This window comes from Capronia epimyces (assembly GCF_000585565.1).
Source record: "Capronia epimyces CBS 606.96 chromosome Unknown aczIQ-supercont1.1, whole genome shotgun sequence".
Classification (NCBI taxonomy): domain Eukaryota; kingdom Fungi; phylum Ascomycota; class Eurotiomycetes; order Chaetothyriales; family Herpotrichiellaceae; genus Capronia; species Capronia epimyces.
Window position 1 is genome coordinate 505,247 of NW_006912904.1, and position 18,142 is coordinate 523,388.

The 18,142-nt window shown below is 51.7% G+C and overlaps 7 protein-coding genes across 7 annotated transcripts; 3 read left to right on the plus strand and 4 right to left on the minus strand.

Moving 5' to 3' along the window:
* Positions 1-1,559: 1,559 nt before the first annotated feature.
* On the minus strand, positions 1,560-3,506 carry A1O3_00194 (hsp70-like protein; the record flags this gene model as incomplete). Its single annotated transcript, XM_007730344.1, has 1 exon — positions 1,560-3,506. One exon carries the CDS (start codon positions 3,504-3,506, stop codon positions 1,560-1,562), a length of 1,947 nt encoding a protein of 648 aa, XP_007728534.1.
* Positions 3,507-4,358: 852 nt separating this feature from the next.
* On the minus strand, positions 4,359-4,993 carry A1O3_00195 (uncharacterized protein; the record flags this gene model as incomplete). Its single annotated transcript, XM_007730345.1, has 2 exons — positions 4,359-4,422; positions 4,458-4,993. 2 exons carry the CDS (start codon positions 4,991-4,993, stop codon positions 4,359-4,361), a joined length of 600 nt encoding a protein of 199 aa, XP_007728535.1.
* Positions 4,994-5,464: 471 nt separating this feature from the next.
* On the plus strand, positions 5,465-5,680 carry A1O3_00196 (uncharacterized protein; the record flags this gene model as incomplete). The annotated part of the gene is made up of 1 exon (XM_007730346.1): positions 5,465-5,680. One exon carries the CDS (start codon positions 5,465-5,467, stop codon positions 5,678-5,680), a length of 216 nt encoding a protein of 71 aa, XP_007728536.1.
* A 124-nt stretch (positions 5,681-5,804) lies between these two features.
* A1O3_00197 (uncharacterized protein) lies at positions 5,805-5,978 on the plus strand (the record flags this gene model as incomplete). Its single annotated transcript, XM_007730347.1, has 1 exon — positions 5,805-5,978. The coding sequence occupies one exon, from the start codon at positions 5,805-5,807 to the stop codon at positions 5,976-5,978; it is 174 nt and encodes a 57-aa protein (XP_007728537.1).
* A 2,418-nt stretch (positions 5,979-8,396) lies between these two features.
* On the minus strand, positions 8,397-11,072 carry A1O3_00198 (uncharacterized protein; the record flags this gene model as incomplete). Its single annotated transcript, XM_007730348.1, has 1 exon — positions 8,397-11,072. The coding sequence occupies one exon, from the start codon at positions 11,070-11,072 to the stop codon at positions 8,397-8,399; it is 2,676 nt and encodes an 891-aa protein (XP_007728538.1).
* Positions 11,073-13,292: 2,220 nt separating this feature from the next.
* On the minus strand, positions 13,293-14,764 carry A1O3_00199 (transcription initiation factor TFIIH subunit 2; the record flags this gene model as incomplete). Its single annotated transcript, XM_007730349.1, has 2 exons — positions 13,293-14,472; positions 14,556-14,764. 2 exons carry the CDS (start codon positions 14,762-14,764, stop codon positions 13,293-13,295), a joined length of 1,389 nt encoding a protein of 462 aa, XP_007728539.1.
* Positions 14,765-15,335: 571 nt separating this feature from the next.
* Positions 15,336-18,088, plus strand: A1O3_00200 (glutamyl aminopeptidase; the record flags this gene model as incomplete). Its single annotated transcript, XM_007730350.1, has 3 exons — positions 15,336-15,549; positions 15,605-16,509; positions 16,565-18,088. 3 exons carry the CDS (start codon positions 15,336-15,338, stop codon positions 18,086-18,088), a joined length of 2,643 nt encoding a protein of 880 aa, XP_007728540.1.
* Positions 18,089-18,142: the final 54 nt, after the last annotated feature.

Consider the following 18,142-nt stretch of genomic DNA (forward strand, 5'->3'; position numbering starts at 1 on the left):
GAATCTCCTTGTACCAGATCTCCTGGGTCGACTCTGTCGTGGCCGTCTGGCTCAAATGAAGCGATGCTCCCAGATATTCCTAGGAGCTCAACAAGAAACACACACGTGCATCTATGTGCCTTTCACACCAGCCATGCTACCAACACATGGCACTGCACTGAAGCTCTGAACTGCCTCGTCGCCAAGGTCATTCATTCACAGCCTTGAGGGCACACAAACACAGTGTCACTTTGACACAAAAACAAAACTCTACCGTCCTCCCAATCATCAAAAACTCTTCCTTGAAGCCCAGACCAGATTAGATGATGAGTCCAATCGACCTGAGGTCCAAGGGAGCGAAACCCCAACCTGCACAGAGATGTTACCCTCCATGGTCTTTGGCTGAGGTTCTTCCGAACGCCCGTTTTCGAGTCCAACCGCTCTCTGATGAGGCATGGACACCAGTTGTTCAGGGCTTATACCACTGCCCCACCCCGGTGGTGGTTTGGTATGGCAGAAGGTCTAGAGGCCGAGGCTGGTCAACGTTGAAGACAAATTCCGGAACAATAATATATATCGTCCTATTTTTTCAACCAAGGAAGCGCTGGCTGACCTTGATCTCAGGTAATTCACCGCACGGTCGTCACATGATACGCTGTTGCTGCAAGCTGACCTGCATGATACTGATACTCGTGCCTTAGCGGTCTACACGGCAGTCCTGTGACTTGTGACTTGCTATAGGGGGTCATGGTCATGGTCATTCCTTTGCGCACTAACAACCACTCGAGCCTGAGTTGATACTCTTCTGCAGCGGTGAAGCAGATAGCGAGGAAGGAGGTGGTTCCGGGGCCTACTGTAGAAGATGGAAGGTACATGCATTAGTAGAGGTATATACTACGCCTTCCTTCATATAGTGGCTTTCGCCGGTTGGATACATACATACATCCACTTCCACACTTCCACCTATCTTCAAGCTTCTACGGAGTACACTGACCATGGCGGTTCCTGAATAGTGAGTAGTCCCGAACATGTGTCCTGACATTATCCTCCCTCCAGGGAGCATCATTGTGGTTCGGAGAGTGTGGTATATGGATTGGAGTGTCATTTGAGGACCAGTTCATGCGTTAAATTGACAAAGTCTTTTCAGCACCTCATATGCATCAACTGGTGAGGATACTAGCACATACTTGGTGCATAACACGTAATAAATAAGGGAGTACGGAGTACATCCGATGTACCCGACGAGTTGCATGCTAGTAGGTTAACTCGGGTGTGCACACCAGTCGACTCTACATGATATCGCCATCGGAAATATCCCTCGAAACTCTACGTATAATGCTGCAAAGTGGAACAATGGATTATTTTTGAATTCATTTCATTGAAAAGCTATTCTGAGGCCCATACATTCTCTGGCCTTCATCTGCAGAGAAGTCATGACCAAGCAATCGATATTCATGCCGAAGAATCTATGCCATGCAAGGAATCACCACCATCCATGTCCATGGGATAACGCCAACGCCGATTTGACTGACACAAGGAAACAATCGCTCAGTTGCTTTTGTTTAGTGTGCGGGAGGCATTTAGTCAACCTCCTCAACGGTTGGGCCATCATCACCACCTGGAGCAGGGCCAGCACCGGCGCCCGGGAATCCACCTGGAGCACCACCTGGCACGCCACCTGGAGCACCGCCGGCACCGTAGAACTTCATCATGATGGGGCTGGCAACACCCTCGAGTTCCTTCTGTTGAGATTCATACTCATCCTTGGTGGCGGTCTGGTTCTCGTCGAGCCAAGAGATGGTCTTGTCAATCTCGGCCTTGAGCTTCTCCTTGTCCGAAGCATCAAGCTTCTCGTCAACCTTGGAATCCGACAGGGTGTTCTTGAGGGAGTAGGCGTAGGATTCGAGACCGTTCTTGGCAGAGATACGAGCAGCCTCGGCCTCGTCTTCGGCCTTGTACTTCTCGGCATCCGACAACATGCGCTCGATATCTTCCTTGGAAAGACGGCCCTTGTCGTTGCTGATGACAATCTTGTTGGACTTGCCAGTACCCTTCTCGACAGCCGAGACGTTCATGATACCGTTGGCATCAAGATCGAAGGTGACCTCAATCTGGGGAACACCACGTGGCGCCGGGGGAATGCCAGAGAGTTCGAACTTGCCGAGCAGGTTGTTGTCCTTGGTACGGGCACGCTCACCCTCGTAGACTTGAATGAGCACGCCGGGCTGGTTGTCGGAGAAGGTGGAGAAGGTCTCGGACTTCTTCGTGGGAATGGTGGTGTTACGCTTGATGAGAGGAGTCATGACACCACCAGCAGTCTCAATACCAAGAGACAATGGCGCAACATCGAGAAGCAAGATGTCGTTGGTGGACTTGGATGAGGTGTCACCAGACAGAATGGCGGCTTGGACTGCGGCACCGTAGGCGACAGCCTCATCAGGGTTGATCGACTTGTTGGGCTCCTTGCCGTTGAAGAAGTCGGAAACCAGCTTCTGGATTCTGGGGATACGGGTGGAACCACCGACCAAGACGATCTCGTGGACGGAGGATTTGTCGATCTTGGAGTCGCGGAGGACACGCTCGACGGGCTCCATGGTGGAGCGGAAGAGGTCCTGGCAAAGCTCTTCGAATCGAGCACGGGTGATGGAGGTGTAGAAATCAATGCCCTCGTATAGAGAGTCGATTTCAATGGAGGTCTGAGCCGAAGAAGAGAGAGTGCGCTTGGCACGTTCGCATGCAGTCCGGAGACGACGCAAAGCCCGAGGGTTGGAGCTCAAGTCACGCTTGTGCTTTCGCTTGAATTCTTGGACGAAGTGGTTGACTAGACGGTTGTCGAAGTCCTCACCACCCAAGTGAGTGTCACCGGCGGTTGCCTTGACTTCAAAGATACCCTCTTCGATGGTCAAGAGGGAGACATCGAATGTGCCACCACCAAGATCGAAAATGAGGACGTTGCGCTCGCCCTCGGCCTTCTTGTCAAGACCGTAGGCAATGGCAGCGGCTGTGGGCTCGTTGATGATACGCAGGACATTGAGACCGGCAATCAGACCGGCATCCTTGGTGGCTTGACGTTGCGAGTCGTTGAAGTATGCAGGGACGGTGATGACAGCGCTGTTGACGGTGCCACCAAGGTATGACTCGGCAGTCTCTCTCATCTTGGTCAGGACCATGGAGGAGATCTCTTCAGGTGTGAATTGCTTGTTCTCGCCTTTGAACTCCACCTCAATGACAGGCTTGCCGCCTTTGTCAATGACTTTGAAGGGGAAGTGCTTGAGATCGGACTGAACCTCAGCATCAGTGAATTTCCGGCCGATCAGTCGCTTGGCGTCGAAGACTGTGTTGTGAGGGTTCATGGCGACTTGGTTCTTGGCTGCGTCACCGATGAGACGTTCAGTGTCTGTGAACGCGACAAAGGAAGGAGTTGTGCGGTTGCCCTGGTCATTGGCAATGATCTCAATGCGGTCATCTCTGTAGATGCCGACACATGAGTAGGTTGTACCTAGATCGATACCGATGGCTGGAGCCATGTTGACTGGAGGATATGAGGATATGTGGATGAAGTGTCGTGAGAGGGAAGGGATTAAAGTAAAGTCTTTTGAAGACTTTGTTCAAGAGTATGAGTGTGTATGATTTCTTTCTGTGTCTGGAGAGTGGAAAAGGTGTGAGAGTGCGTCAGGGCTTTATGAAGTCTCGCAGGTGAGAGAGTTTGTATGGGGCTTGGCGGTTGCGCGGTGATAGAGAAGGCTGCGGAAGGCGATGGAACATTCAGCGCACAGCCAGAAGAAACTCGATCTCCACACGCGGTGGTCCAGCAGTCACTGGCACCTTCACGTGCCTGCGCGTAGCCGGGAGATCTGGAGATGAAGCTGCACGAATTAACTCTCAGAATCTGCCTTTTTCTAGCCGCATCCGTGAATTGCGCCTGCGGTGAAGGCATTGCTGGACAATCGAGGTGGTGAGAGCTGCCGCTCGATGCCATACGTCATACCACTCTTCCATATTCGGTTGGATTCTGTCTGGCAAGGCTGAACTGCAAACTGCGCTGTGGGGCAGAAAATTATTGGGTGGAATATTGCCTGAACCCTGGCATTTGCAATTCCCACCTCCCACCTGCAGTTCTCCCGGCAACCACCTCATGCAGCCCAACCATCCAGCCATCTATGGATACTCTACTGCTCTAGAAATTTCAAGCGTCTGGATTCAACGTAACTGTCCGCATTCTCACTGACCCTTGCGAACTCCGCCCATCCCCTTCAAGCTCCCTGGCGGATGCAGTTCGGAACACTGTCGTACTCGAAGAGTGTGAAGACTGCGATGACTGCCGAGACGAAGTCCGCTGGAGATCATCCGGATCGTGACGGCTTCCTCTCATGTTTGTCTCATTTCGCGCATTCCCGCATCCGCGCTTTTCCATCTGCCGCTGCAGCCAAGGTCGAAAATTGACTAGAAAAGAAGGAGAAATCATCAGCAGCACATACCGATCAGGAGACTGGTGTGGTGTCTTACAGTATCCTCCACATGCAAAGACCCCGAGCCACAAGACAAGTTCAGATCCATAGATGACCAGTCCCAGTATATCCAGATGGGGTTGAAAGCAAACCGAAATCAACGAGGTTAAATCACCCATGGCATCGATTCCCACAAAAATAAATGAGATGCCTCTGACCGTCCTTTCTTTGTAAATGTCCCAGTAATGCCTCAAGACGCCGGCGCAAAGCAGACAGGCCGACAACACTGCCATGAAGGTGACGGGCCAGTCCACATGGTTATCTCTTCCTCTCCTCAATGCAAACACCAGTCCACATTCAATGCCGCCCATAACAGCGGCTACTGGAGTGACAATGGCGGCAGACTTGGTCCAGGGCCACTTATTCCCATAGTACTTGCATTGGATCCAGGTCACCAGGCTGAGGAACGTCAGAATCTGCGGCTGGATGCGCAACGCCACGTTGAAGTTTTCCACAATGTTGTACACTCCTAATGGAATACCTGCGCAAGCCCAGAGCAGCATCATGGTTGGTTGCAGGCCGGTCGTGTCATGCCGGCGATAATTGATGATGATTTGTGGAATGAGCTGGAGGGCAGATATGAGCTCCGGCTTTTTCCACAGGTAGGACAACATACCTGAACAGACCAGCATATTGCTCCTGTCACGCCGAGGACATTTGCTGCGACTGGCACATCCATCCCGCTCTCCCTGGCTCAACTCTAGATCTTCAAGGATGCGTCAATTGACAGTCCAAAACCAATCGTAGACTTGCATGCACGTGATCTAGACCCTTGTCCAACCCACGCTAGGGCAGCGGGAATCTGGGTCTTGGCGCGACTTGGAGGCGCGAGTTGCGCGAATCCGCGAATTCGGGCTTGTGGTTGAATTACTCGTATTTAACATTACCCTTCACCACTACTCCGTACTCTGTACAGCTTTCCCACCTCTGTTCTCCTGTCTAGACAAGTTTAATCACCACTTTTCCACGCTTTAACCATGTCGGCGAGCACGAACGGCGAGACTCTCCCCCAAAGTGGAAGTGAAGTGACCGACAAGGGTAAGGGTAAAGGCAAGGCTGTTGAGCAGCCGGACGTGGGGGAAGAAGAAGACGACTCTGAAGAGGAGAGCGCAGCTGAAGAGGTAAATCCCCAATACAACGGACGGCATTTGATCTGTGCTGATGTCTTGCTCGCGACAGCAACCCGAAGTTGAAGAAGAAGGTATATTCTGTCCGTCCTGGATCTACATTCCACAGCGTCGCGCCCTGTCTTTTCACCACGGTGTTCGCTCGAGCTTTGACAGACTGGTGTTCTAACGTAGAACAGAAGACGAAGACATGGAGGAGATCGACCTCAGCAACATCGTCCAGGGACGCACTCGCCGCAAGCAGATCGATTGGGCTGAAGCAGAGCAGAAATCCAAGGATGCCGGTGACCAATTTGACGACGACGATGAAGATGATGATGAGGACTTCGAGGCGGAAGACGATGACGAAGAGATGAAGGGTTAAGATGTTGGGTTGAAGAAAAGGGGTTCACAAAACACGGCGTTTGGAGGTGGGTGTCTTCGGTCTACCTTACTTTCTTGAGGGTTGAGACTGGATACATGGGTCGCGAAATGCCGACACATTGGAGGCGCCGCTCGCGTCTTCGTCACGACCACATTATTCTTCCCATACACCTGCCAAACCTAGACCAGAATATCACCTCAAGCATCTCGTACCGAGGAATCAAGACAGCACGTTCGGTATCAGGCCTAGCATTTCAGGAGAAATAAGATCGGATCATCACACAGCGCGTGGGGTCTTTGACATACTTGCATTGTCACACCGGTCAGTGCAGATCAGGCAGCTTTTCTAGTACATGGTCTACTGAAATGGGGGGGCTGAAGCAACTGCCAAAAGAATCAAAAGCGCAAGCTATCACGAGTTTACCAGCCTTGCTCGATCATGTTCTTCTGCTCCTCAGTCAATGCACGCCCATTTGTTCTGTTTCTATTCGCAGGCTCGCTGAACCACGCAGGCCCCATCACTTCCCCTCCTCGAAGTCCTGACACTCCAAGATTCTCGATAGGAAGAGAAGGGAGAAGGAACCGCACCTGCACCTCAAGCGAAACACGTACCGGGAATGTTGCGGCGAGGTCTTGCCTTGGTCCAACTTGTTCGCACCACCTCCGCCCACTCAGGCTGTTGCTCATTTCTGGAAGTCGCTTTGAGGCATACCATATATACACTTACGTCGGTTGTTGATCCAAACATTCCTGGGCGGAGGACTCATATACTGAGATTGTACAATGTCCACGAGCCGGTCTCCGTCATCGATGTCAACTCTACCTCCGATCTATCAAATGGACAATATGGCCGAATAGGCATGCAACCCAAGTTTACATCTTGACCGACTCTGTCCAACTCCTCCTTCTGGTCTATCAAGAAAAGAAGCAGCGGTAGCGGTAGCGGTCCGCTCTACTACTCTGGTCTGGCTCTGGTGCGGTCTGCTCCAAGTTCCCTCATATAGTCCTCCACACACTCGCCTTTAGACAAGAACTTCCCTGCGTTTAACCAGTGTCCGGACAAGAACTTCCCTGCGTTTTATCAGTGTCCGAATTGAAGATGTCCGAGTTCCCCAGGGCGGCTTATAGCAAGGCTGACTAGCTACGTTACGTTACGATACGTCTCGGAAGCCGAGCAACGAAGGCGAACACATATTCAATTAATACTAAGTATCTATTCCTCCCCCCTCCCCTTAGCTACATAGTGACAAGAGAGACAGAAGATCATAATACCTGTTTCCGTGGAGATGCTGTTCCTGTTCCGGTTCCTGTTCCTGTTCCTTTCGGTCCCTTTTTTCCTAACCTTCCTTCTCTTCCCCACCTGCCCGGTTACCTTAGTTACCGAGAGTCATCCGCGGCCTGGGAAGTAGGTGGTAGGTTTCATGTGAAATATATTTTACCAATAGATATACATATATAGACAGTATACTATTCCTATTACTATACTATTATTACTGCCATGCAGCGTGGAGCAATAAGAACAGACCCCGAGTGAGACTCCAAAATCGTGATTGTTTTCTACAATAGAGCAGAGCATATATCATCTAAACGGTTTCCTTTCGTCGTAGGAAATTCCCCTTCTTTTACTGTGTTAGTGGACTTACTTAATCTTCGACCTTCACCCAGTGATCGTCTTCCACAGTGTTAGAGAACTTACTTAACCTTCAACCTTCACCCAATGATTGGCTTGGAACGAAGGGAACGAAGGGAAATAAATACCAAGCTCCAGCTAGAACCGGGCGAGATTGAATATTCCGTATAGAACACAGATCAGATTATAATATACCTAGATATTGGAATATAGTTTGTCACGAATTTCTAAACCGCCATAAGCCATGACGGCGAAGAAACAGCTGAAGTGACTAATTCACACAGAATTAGGTCTTGGGTATTGGGTATTGGGTATAGAGATGTGATATGGATGGAAAACATCCTCAACGTTTAGAGTATTTTTACTGACCTACCTACCTTGTATACAGCCAAGTGCGGAACGAAGTTGTCATTCGACGGCTTACAGCTTACAGCAGAGCACGGGATGGCACAGTACGTGCATTGTATTGCATTGCATTCATGGTATACACACTCGTCAGTACATGTGAGCAAGATGCTTCCAATCTCGATTGCATCCCGTTCGAGCATTCGCAGAAAGAAGCTTGACTCTGGCCTTAGATCAAGCCCAAGCCCAAACCCAAGGACAGCCCTGGCAGTACCTACGTATAGCTTTCCTGCTGGAGCAGGCCGCAGTCGCTGGATAATGCAGCCGCTGGATAACATTGCGGAATGGCTGTACGAATTCCCTCCCCGCCATCCCTATCCTGATAGACATGGTAGTATCTTTCTGTCCTCCGGTCGTCGCTCGCCATGCAAAGCAGAATCTCCATCATTTCGCAGTCCCGCGGTCACGAGACCTCATCGCAGGGGAGACGACAAGATCCTCCCTCGCCACGGCCTTTTGTTTTTTGGCACAGTTCGGACAGCGCCAGGTATTGACAGGGAAATCAAGTTTTGGCTTCGACTTGCCGCTAGGTGTATTCGGACTAGCAGTTGGGCCCATGGCGACCATGGGCTTCTTGCCTTTGATCTGCTCCAGCGACTGTCCGCGGAAGACATCGAATCCAAGGTGCAGCCGGGCACATTTTCGATGAAACATCACAGTGGGTGTCTGACATTCCGGGTCTGCACACAAGACCGTATTCTGCATCGGCTTTATGATCAGCTTTGCGCAGTGCCCACAAATAAAGTCTCGATTCTTGATCGCTGCTGAGGACTGACCCGACCTAGGCGTGTGGTTTGAGGCGGGTTCACTTTGCGGTCTCGCATTCCTCGGCGCCTGGGATTCTACTTCACGTCGATGGCGGCCCCTGGTTGTCATAGTAAAAGATTCCATCGCCGAACTGGTCCTCGAAGGTGGATCCACAGCCGGACTGGCTCCCGGTGACTCTTGAAATTGAAAAACCAGCTCATTTACGTCCGAGACAACATCGTCGTCAATGACACCACTGTCCTTGAGGTCTTCCAGGAACTCGAAAAACACCACGAGCAATTCGTCATCCCCCTTTCTAATCCAGCTTCGATGTTTGCGTACGAACCGAATCAGACTGTTGGACAGATACCTGGAATGTTCCAGCTGTTCTTCCATTCGATGCTTGTCCCAACGTTTCCGAAGTTCGCGCTCGTAATCACTCCAGCCTTCACGTTTGGCCGCCAAGTCGAGTCGTTCCATGTGTAGATCAATCTGCCACACACTGTCGATTTCATCATCGGTTTCACTGCGAGGGTCCTCGCTTGGAGACACGGGTCGATGACTGACGGATGTGTACACCGGCACCGCCTCTTCATATTTGGACTCGAGTCGGATTGCTCGGTATCTGTTACGCTCTGGTTCGCGGAAATCGGGCACATCCTCGGCTGGGAGGAACCCCGAAGTAGATTTCTTGACACTCGCTAAAGGAGGCGCTGGAGGTTTCGCGACCGCACTTCTTGTGTCATTCTCCTCGCTCGCGCAGCTGTGATGGCCTTCGAGGCAATCCGTCCGGTCGCAGGGGTGGGCGGGCGCTTGCCATGCAATGGCTTTTGTGTCTCCTCCCTGCTTCTCGGGTGGAGTGGCCCAGTTCACATTGATCTGGATATGGCTCAATTCATTGCTCACATGGTCTCGTCGTGGCCTTTGCACAGTGAAACTGAGTTTGGAGTGCATTGTCGTCAGATGAAATTGCAGGTTTTGTAGCTTCGACGTCTTCCAGGTGCACATTGTACACTGATAGCCGCTGACAGTCATAATGCGGGGTTTGGGGGCGATTTGGGCCGCGAGTTCGATAGAAAAGTGATAACATATTTGCGGTTGGTGATGGGTTTGATTGACTATCGCAGCAGTTGAATCATTGTCTATTGCGGGCGTGGGCTCGACACCGTTCGGTGCACCGTTTGGTGTTGGAGACCGAAACGAGTCCGGATCGAAGCCATTGTTCCTAGGCTTCAGCGTTTTGTTGGGCTCGGTAGACCTCTGCCAGGCAGATAACACCTGAAGACCGTATTTCGTTCGGTATGTCCGTCCTTCATGCAGGAAAAAGACGCTCAATGGAACATCTGGGTCGGGAGCCTGTGGTAGGTGTGTATACCTTGCCACCACCGCGCCTTGCAAGTCTTCCGGCCCTGTCTTCCTGGCGTCGCGGGCAAAGTGGTCCCCGTCACTCTTGCCCAGCAGCGGGATGGGCGGCCATAAGCTTCCATTCCGACATGGGATGATCTTGATTTCGAGAAAATACTTGTCGGTGAAGCCCAAAATAGACCCGTCCTTGGTTGGGACTGAAACTTTCAGGTCGTCCGCCTGGATGACAAAGGACTTGTCCAGCTCTATGTCGACGAAGTATCCGTTCAACGCGGTTTCGGTCGTGGTTAACCGGCAGTAGGTCGACTTGGTAGTCAACACTACCTCATGGCCAGCACGGTTGTCCCAAATGGTGAGATGGCATTGACATTTGACGACATCCCGTTTTTGGCGCTTTGCCGGCCTCTCATTCTCATCCGGATGGTTGGTCTTGAAGTTGAGTTTTTTCCTGATACTGTCAAAGTCCAAGAGTAATTCGGCCTCGGGCCGTTCATAGACCCTCTCGAGAAGGCCTCGAATACTGCGGCGCGAACTCCTCTCAACCCCTTCTGGGTATAATGCCGGGGAGCGCGAGCTGGACGCCATTTCTGGTGGGTTTGAATGCGCTTCGCTCGAACGCGCGAGGGGCACTTGCAAAGTCGGCGAGCCTTCCACCAAATGTCCCGCCGCACCGGCCCCAGCCGCACTCGGGATCGTCTCTCCGACCAGCTCGTCAACAAAATTGCACAACTTGAATTTTGCCGCCGGGCTCGTTGACGCGTCCGTAGACGTCAATTTCGCCTCACAGACCCGTTGATGATGGGCCAAAACTCGCGCAAGGTTTCTCGGCAAGAACAGTTTGTGGCGAGTTCTAGCTATCTCACGGGCAAAAGTGACCTCTTCCACAAAATGCCTGCTAAAATTTCTCTCAGAATGCGAAGCGTTCACATCGGAGTCGATATTCAGCATATTGGGCAGGTGAACATGACGCGGTTCCTGTTCTGAGGTTCAAGACCCATCCTCGATGGCTAACTTAAGGCGTCAGGTGCGCACAGTGAGGTTGAAGATTTGCTCTCGGCGTATAACGACACAGCCGTATCGCGAATATCAATATCTGTTGCCCTGAAACTGACCACGGTGGCTGATGCAGTGTGCAATGTGCAGTGTGCAGTGCTGCCTTTACGCGTTCGATATCTGGCAAGCGTTGTTTGGAACCCAGCTTTGGGTTGTTAAGGCTGGACCCTGGACAAAAGACGGGATGGTGGATGAAGGCGATGCCCAAGCAAGGCCTGGAAAGGGAGGGCGAACTGAAATGAATTGCAACGGATTGGTGGGTTGGAGGGTGGAGGGTGGAAGGCGGAGGGACTGGACAAGTCGTGCAGCAGGTAGCGAGGTGTAGCAGGGGGGGATTGCTGTTACTAGTAGCTAGGAGTAGTGGTGGTAGGCGCCTGTTATCTCAGCAGGGAGTTGGTTTATGTCTGACCCAGAGATATCGGGCCGCCACTAGTAACTAGGGTACTATGTACCTACTAGGTGCCTACTAGGTAGTGACTACACGGGGTAGGCATAGCCTAGACAGGGTATGTATAGAGTAGAGAATAGGCTTAGGGGCACCTAGCAGGTAACATTAGGTGGCTCATAGCTGGGGACACCCGGCCAGGATCCAGCCAGCATGTCACCGCCGCTGACTCAGCCTGCTGTCTGACAGTTTCATGCTTGGACCAACCGGAAATCAGGCAGGCTCCGCCCGCGCGTGCATTAAACAACAATCCAAAAAGTTCTATGTGACTGGCTGCTCTTGATTTCCTGGTACCTTACTACCTGTTAGGTGCCTGTCAGCTGCCTGTTAGTCCTGGCTCCTTAGGCCGCTAATAGCAGATCGTCCGGCACATCATCCTTGGTGTTGCTTCATTCTTTCTTTTCCAGCAAAGAGTGTATTGGGTATTGTACCGCTACTGCTAAGGGCTGAGGCTGAGGTGGACCTGACAAGCAATCGCAGACGAGAGAGAGAGAGAGAGTCTTTGTCTGGCAAACAACCTATCCTCTGTAGCTGGTGCAGGAGGGGAGGTGTTCCTAGAAACAACCACCGAAGCAAACCTTGTATGAGTCCTCCACCGAGCAAACACACAGCCATGTTTTAGATAAGTGCCCTTCGTGGGCATACTGAAACGTAAGCTGCTCATATCTGGACCGCTACCCTTGACCCTGCCCGGAGTAGGAGTGGTTGAACAACTCTAACCTGACAGCTCAGAGGCCTTCGACCATCTCCATCAGAAAGTACCATGCTTCGATATAGATCTGTCCGGTTTAAGCTGCTTTCTCCTAGTATCCAATCCTAGCGCACAACAAATGAAATACCTGGACAGATCTGGGAGTCTCCAGTCTCGAGCTTAGGGAAACCTCCAAACTTCATTTCTCTAGAGAAGTTTGTTCGAAACCCGTCGTATCCAAAGGAAGAGCCTGTCCTGGGAGATCATATCTGTTGTAATCAGAGCGTTTGGGGCCAAATGTTGCTGGAATTCAATCTCAGGCTTAGGCCAATATCAATTCCACTATTAGTCTCGAGGAAGACTTCCCGCCTCCTTGGACGGGAAAGGAATCTCTCACCCACCTGACTAGCAACGACCCAGAGTGTTTCCCTCAATAGCCAAACAGCAGGTATCACCTCGACCACCAAAAACAAGGACATCTTGTAGACAACAGTCCCTCCAAACCCCCACTCTTTTGCCTGGCTCACCTCAGAAGTTGAAGACGGAGCTCGGTGGAAGAAGGGAAAGGATGGCGTGCTATTGCCTGGATGACTCAGTAATGACCATGGCCTCGGGGGACATAGAGGAGTGCACTTATTTCAGCAAGGGTGCAAAGCTGAAAAGGGAGAAAGTCTCCTCTCGAGCCTCTCGATTTGGTCTGTTTCTCCCTGCCTTTTCTTCCCCTCCTGAACGAACATGGAAGATTGTCTCATCCCGTTGCTCATTCAAGTGGTGACGAGACCAGAAGCGAAGCAACACCTCCAGAAGTTGAGAAAAAAGGCAGAAAACGGCTGCCCAGAGTAATTGACTGGCAATATCGTCCTCAGTGGACGGTTGTAAGCAGATGTCTGAGAGACCTAGCGTATCTTCGTGTGTATTATGCCATTTCATGTTAATCATCCCTCGTGGTACATATTTATCCAAGCCGTAGCCTGTGGCTTCAGCCATCGACATTCATCTCGTCTCCATTTTCAGCTAGTCTCCTATTTCCCGTCGCTTCAGCCTTGTCATCATGATCAATTTTGCCTTGCGTCTCAGTCTCGCCCATCAGGCTTGTTTCCATCCGCCCACTCTGGCAACCTGGACAATTGTGCACGACCTCATGTGCGAAAAGGTCGCAGTCAATGCAAAAATGATGGTGGCACACTGGACATTCGTACCTGCTGCTCGATGCTGATTTCAAAGTTTCCCACTGCTCCCGGGGAGGCGCTACGGGAAAGGGTTTGAGGCATGCGAAGCAAGCCTTGCTGCGATACGCTTGGGACCAGGGCACTTCAAGCCAGTTAACCAGAGGAAATAAGTGATGATAACTTCGGGCGAGATGGGTCGAGAGAATGAGCGTCAGCCCGCACACAGGGCATTCGCTCGGTAAGCTACACACTTTCGTACTGCATCGTGAACAAAGATACCCATCGCGAGAGGGTTTAGTATGACAGGCGCAGAGGGAAGGGTGGTCCTCCACCGTGCGTGATGGAAAGCCCATCATCAGCAAAGAACTGGCAGCTTTGGTCGACTCGTTCGTGACTGGAGGCGTAGTCACCGCCATGAGTAATTCGCGGAAGTGCTGCTCGTGAAGTACAACACCATAATTTGACAAGTCGCCGTCATTGGTTTTGGAGACCAACTCGGCGCACACGGCGACCTGCGCCGCCAGACCTATTACTGTAGCTCGAATTTTGTCGGCCACAAGAGTCTCAATTGTACGGTGGATATCGCCAGGATCCGACGTGTGTAGAGCACCAAAAACCAGCAGAACTTCTCGGGTGCCGTGACTGGGAGCGTGGAATAGGGCTGCCCGAGCCATTTCGAGGGCGTTCTCCAGAGATGGCTGTCCTTTCGGCTCCTCTTTGCGGATCTTCTGAATGGCAGCAATGTGGGCGTTTGGGTTGCCCGACATGTCGCTCACCCGGATGGCAATTCCATCGCGCATGCCCACAATGCCTAATTGTGAGATAGGGTTTTGTTCGAAGAATTCTCTGATGAAGGACTCGGTGTATAAGAGGGTTAGGAGGTAGCGGGTTGGACGTAAATCTTTCTCAGTCATGGACAGCGACATGTCAAGGATTAGAATAACATGGCGAATGATCCCACGCTGGAGCGGAGTTGTGTCTTTCAAGAGTCTGCACGGATGGCAAATGTTAGAGTGGTTCTTCGTGTCTTCACCCAAGAGCAGACGCAAGCAGATTGTCTACTCATCACATACCTCTTTCTCTTTCCGGCCTCTAGTAAGCCCTCCACGGCACCCGTGATGGTTCCATCGGCGCCCTCAGTCAACAAGTCCCATGTCCGGGTTACCTCGAAGTTTTGAGCAGAATCGCGAGTATTTGCTTTTCGAGCCTGCGAGCGGCCGGGCCGCCGTGGGAGATCATCGTCAGATCCGTCCGCGACATACTCATCCCCTGACGCCGGCATCACCTGGGCGAAAACCGTGCGGATAGGAAGAGAAGAAGTAAGGACGTGGATCGGGTCGCATGCAACAACAGGCGAGAATGCTAAGTTGGAGCGTACCGTACTCCGTACCTTGCTTCAAGTTGGAGAATGCGGTGGAGGTTACGGGCTAAGGAAGCCTGGCTCCCCAGACTCCGAGGTGTAGCCGTGAATGACTGCACATAGCCACATAGGTAACTATAGCGGTGCGGGGCATGGTGTTTGGCCTACAAGCTGGAGTTCAAACGCAGCTGTTGTCGTCCGCCGTTCTAGCTTGTCCGTCATCAAGCAGATTGTTGCGTGCTCCTGTTGTAGTATCCTCCTGATCGATTCCGGGCCGACACTTGGGCAGACAAGTTGAATGCTGGAGTTTAACTTCGCTGCTGCAGTCTTCGCTTTCTCTTCTGCTCTAAAGGCTGGTCCTGCTTCCTTCTGTTCGAGACGAACTCTCGGCACGGTCTCTTTGTCTGTCCGCACCACGAGATCGACACTTTCAAGGCGCCTCGCACCGCAACATTCACAAACACGATTCTGCTCTGCAGAGGCTCGCAGAACGATGGCATCTCCTACCGACAGAGAGATCCTACCAGATACTATCAAGCCTATAAACTATGACCTGTCGCTGTTCAATCTCGAGTACGGAGGGAAATGGTCCTACGATGGACTGGTGAAAATCGACTCCAAGGTCAAGGGGGACACGCAGGAACTGGTGATTAACTCTAAAGAGCTCGAGATCAGTGGTGCGGATGTTCTTAGTAAAGACGGTGGATGTATGTTGTTCCGAATGCCATACCTGCTGATTACCTGGTATTAAGATGAATACAGTGCCTATCACCTCGATGACCGATGTTTCCTACGATACGACTAAGGAGCGAGCCACGATCAAATTCTCGGCGAACATCCCTGCTGGTGATGCTGTGATTGCCATCAAATATAAGGGCACAATCAACAATGCTATGGCAGGGTTCTACCGTTCAAAGTACAAGCCAGTCGTAACTCCGGCTTCAGGTACGCCAACGGATGGCGAACATCATTACATGTTCAGCACCCAGTTCGAAGCTTGTGAGGCCCGGAGAGCATTCCCCTGCTTTGACGAGCCGAACTTGAAAGCATCATTTGAGTTCGAGGTCGAGATTCCAGATGACCTGGTGGCTCTGAGCAACATGCCTGAGAAACGCGTGACGAAAGGCAGTAAGGACGGGCTAAAGAAAGTTGCCTTTGAGAAAACGCCCGCTATGAGCACTTATCTGGCCGCTTGGGCCATTGGCGATTTCGAGCACGTCGAAGCATTTACCGAGCGCAAATACAACGGCAAAAACCTGCCCGTTCGAGTCTATACTACCCGTGGTCTCAAAGAACAGGGCCGCTTTGCTCTGGAACATGCCCACAAGACCATCGATTACTTCTCCGAAGTCTTTGGAATCGACTACCCCCTTCCGAAATCCGACCTGCTGGCGGTACATGAATTTGCTATGGGAGCCATGGAGAACTGGGGGCTGGTAACCTATCGAACAACAGCCGTTCTTTTCGACGAGGAGAAATCGGATGCTCGATTTCAAAATCGAGTCGCGTACGTGGTTGCCCACGAACTCGCTCATCAATGGTTCGGCAACCTGGTAACTATGGATTGGTGGAATGAGCTTTGGCTTAACGAAGGCTTTGCTACCTGGGTCGGTTGGCTTGCCGTCGACCATCTCCACCCGGAATGGAAGGTGTGGAGTCAGTTTGTGGTGCGTAGAATGTCAAAAGGTACTTTTGTTGCTATCGTTGTTGACATGAATACAGGCTGAAGCTGTACAAACAGCCCTCGAACTCGATTCTCTGCGCGCTTCGCATCCAATCGAAGTCCCTGTCCGAAATGCTTTGGAAGTCGATCAGATCTTTGATCATATCTCCTACCTGAAAGGAAGCTCCGTCATCCGCATGCTGAGCAATCACTTAGGGCAGGAGGTGTTTTTGAAGGGCGTTGGAGACTATCTCAAGATTCATGCTTATGGGAACGCACGAACAAATGATCTGTGGGCAGCCCTCAGCGCTGCTTCGGGCCAGGATGTTCAGGCCTTTATGGACCCTTGGATCCGCAAGATTGGATTCCCGGTCGTTACGGTTGCTGAGGAACCAGGGCAGATAACTCTTCGTCAGTCGAGGTACCTGACCACGGGGGACGTCAAACCGGAAGAGGATGAGACTACCTGGTGGATCCCCGTGGGTCTCAAGACAGGCACGCCTGCAAAAGTTGTCCACAGTGCATTGACGGTCAAGGAAGATACCGTGCGTGATGTGGACGAGAGTTTCTACAAGATCAATGCAGACCAGAGCGGTTTCTACCGAACAAACTATCCACCACAACGTTTGTTGAAGCTTGGAGAAAGTCAAGACCGTCTGTCGATAGAAGACAAGATCGGGTTGCTGGGAGACGCTACTTCCTTGGCTATTTCAGGCAGCGGAACTACTGCTGCTCTTCTGTCTTTATTGGAAGGCTTCCGGGAAGAGAAGGATTTCTTGGTCTGGTCACAAATTGCAACCTCATTGTCCAAGGTTCGGGCTGTCTTCGCCGAAAACAAAGAGATCTCCGAGGGGCTGAAGAAGTTCTCTCTCAAGCTGTTTTCCCCCGCAGCCGAAGCCACTGGCTGGGAGTTCCCGAAGGATGAAGAATGGTTGACGGGTCAATCACGTAAGCTTCTGCTTGCTTATGCAGCAGGAGCTGGACACCAAGGGATCATCGCAGAAGGCAAGAAGAAGTTTGCGGCTTGGAAGGGCGGTGACGAAAAGGCCATTCACCAAAATCTCCGGGGCGTCATCTTCAATCTGGCTGTTGCCAACGGCGGTCAGGAGGAATACGATACGATCAAAGCCGAATTCAAGAAAACCACGTCTGTGGATGGCAGAGAGATCAGCATCCAAGCGCTGGGTCGATCAAAAAACCCAGACCATGCCTGGGATTTGCTTGAGTTTGTGACTTCCGAAGAGGTACCTCCTCAGGACGCACATGGAGGTATCCTGGCCGTGGCAGCCAACAATGGCACTCGACGAGTGGCTTGGGAATTCACCAAGAAGAACTGGGAGAGGGTCGAAAAGAGACTTGGAGTGACGAATGTGGTGATTGACCGGTGGATCAAGACGGGATTGCCCAAATACTCGGATACGGCAATCAGAGATGATATCGCCGAGTTCTTCAAGGACAAAAACACGGCGGCATTCAACCGGAGCTTGGTGATAGTGTCTGACACCATCACCGGGAATGCTAGCTACAAGCAACGTGATGAAGCCCGGTTGTTGGAATGGTTGAAGAGCCATGGATATGCTTGAGGATGGGTCACTGCCATCGAAGTGCCGCTAGGCGGGTAGCACCTAGGGTAGACA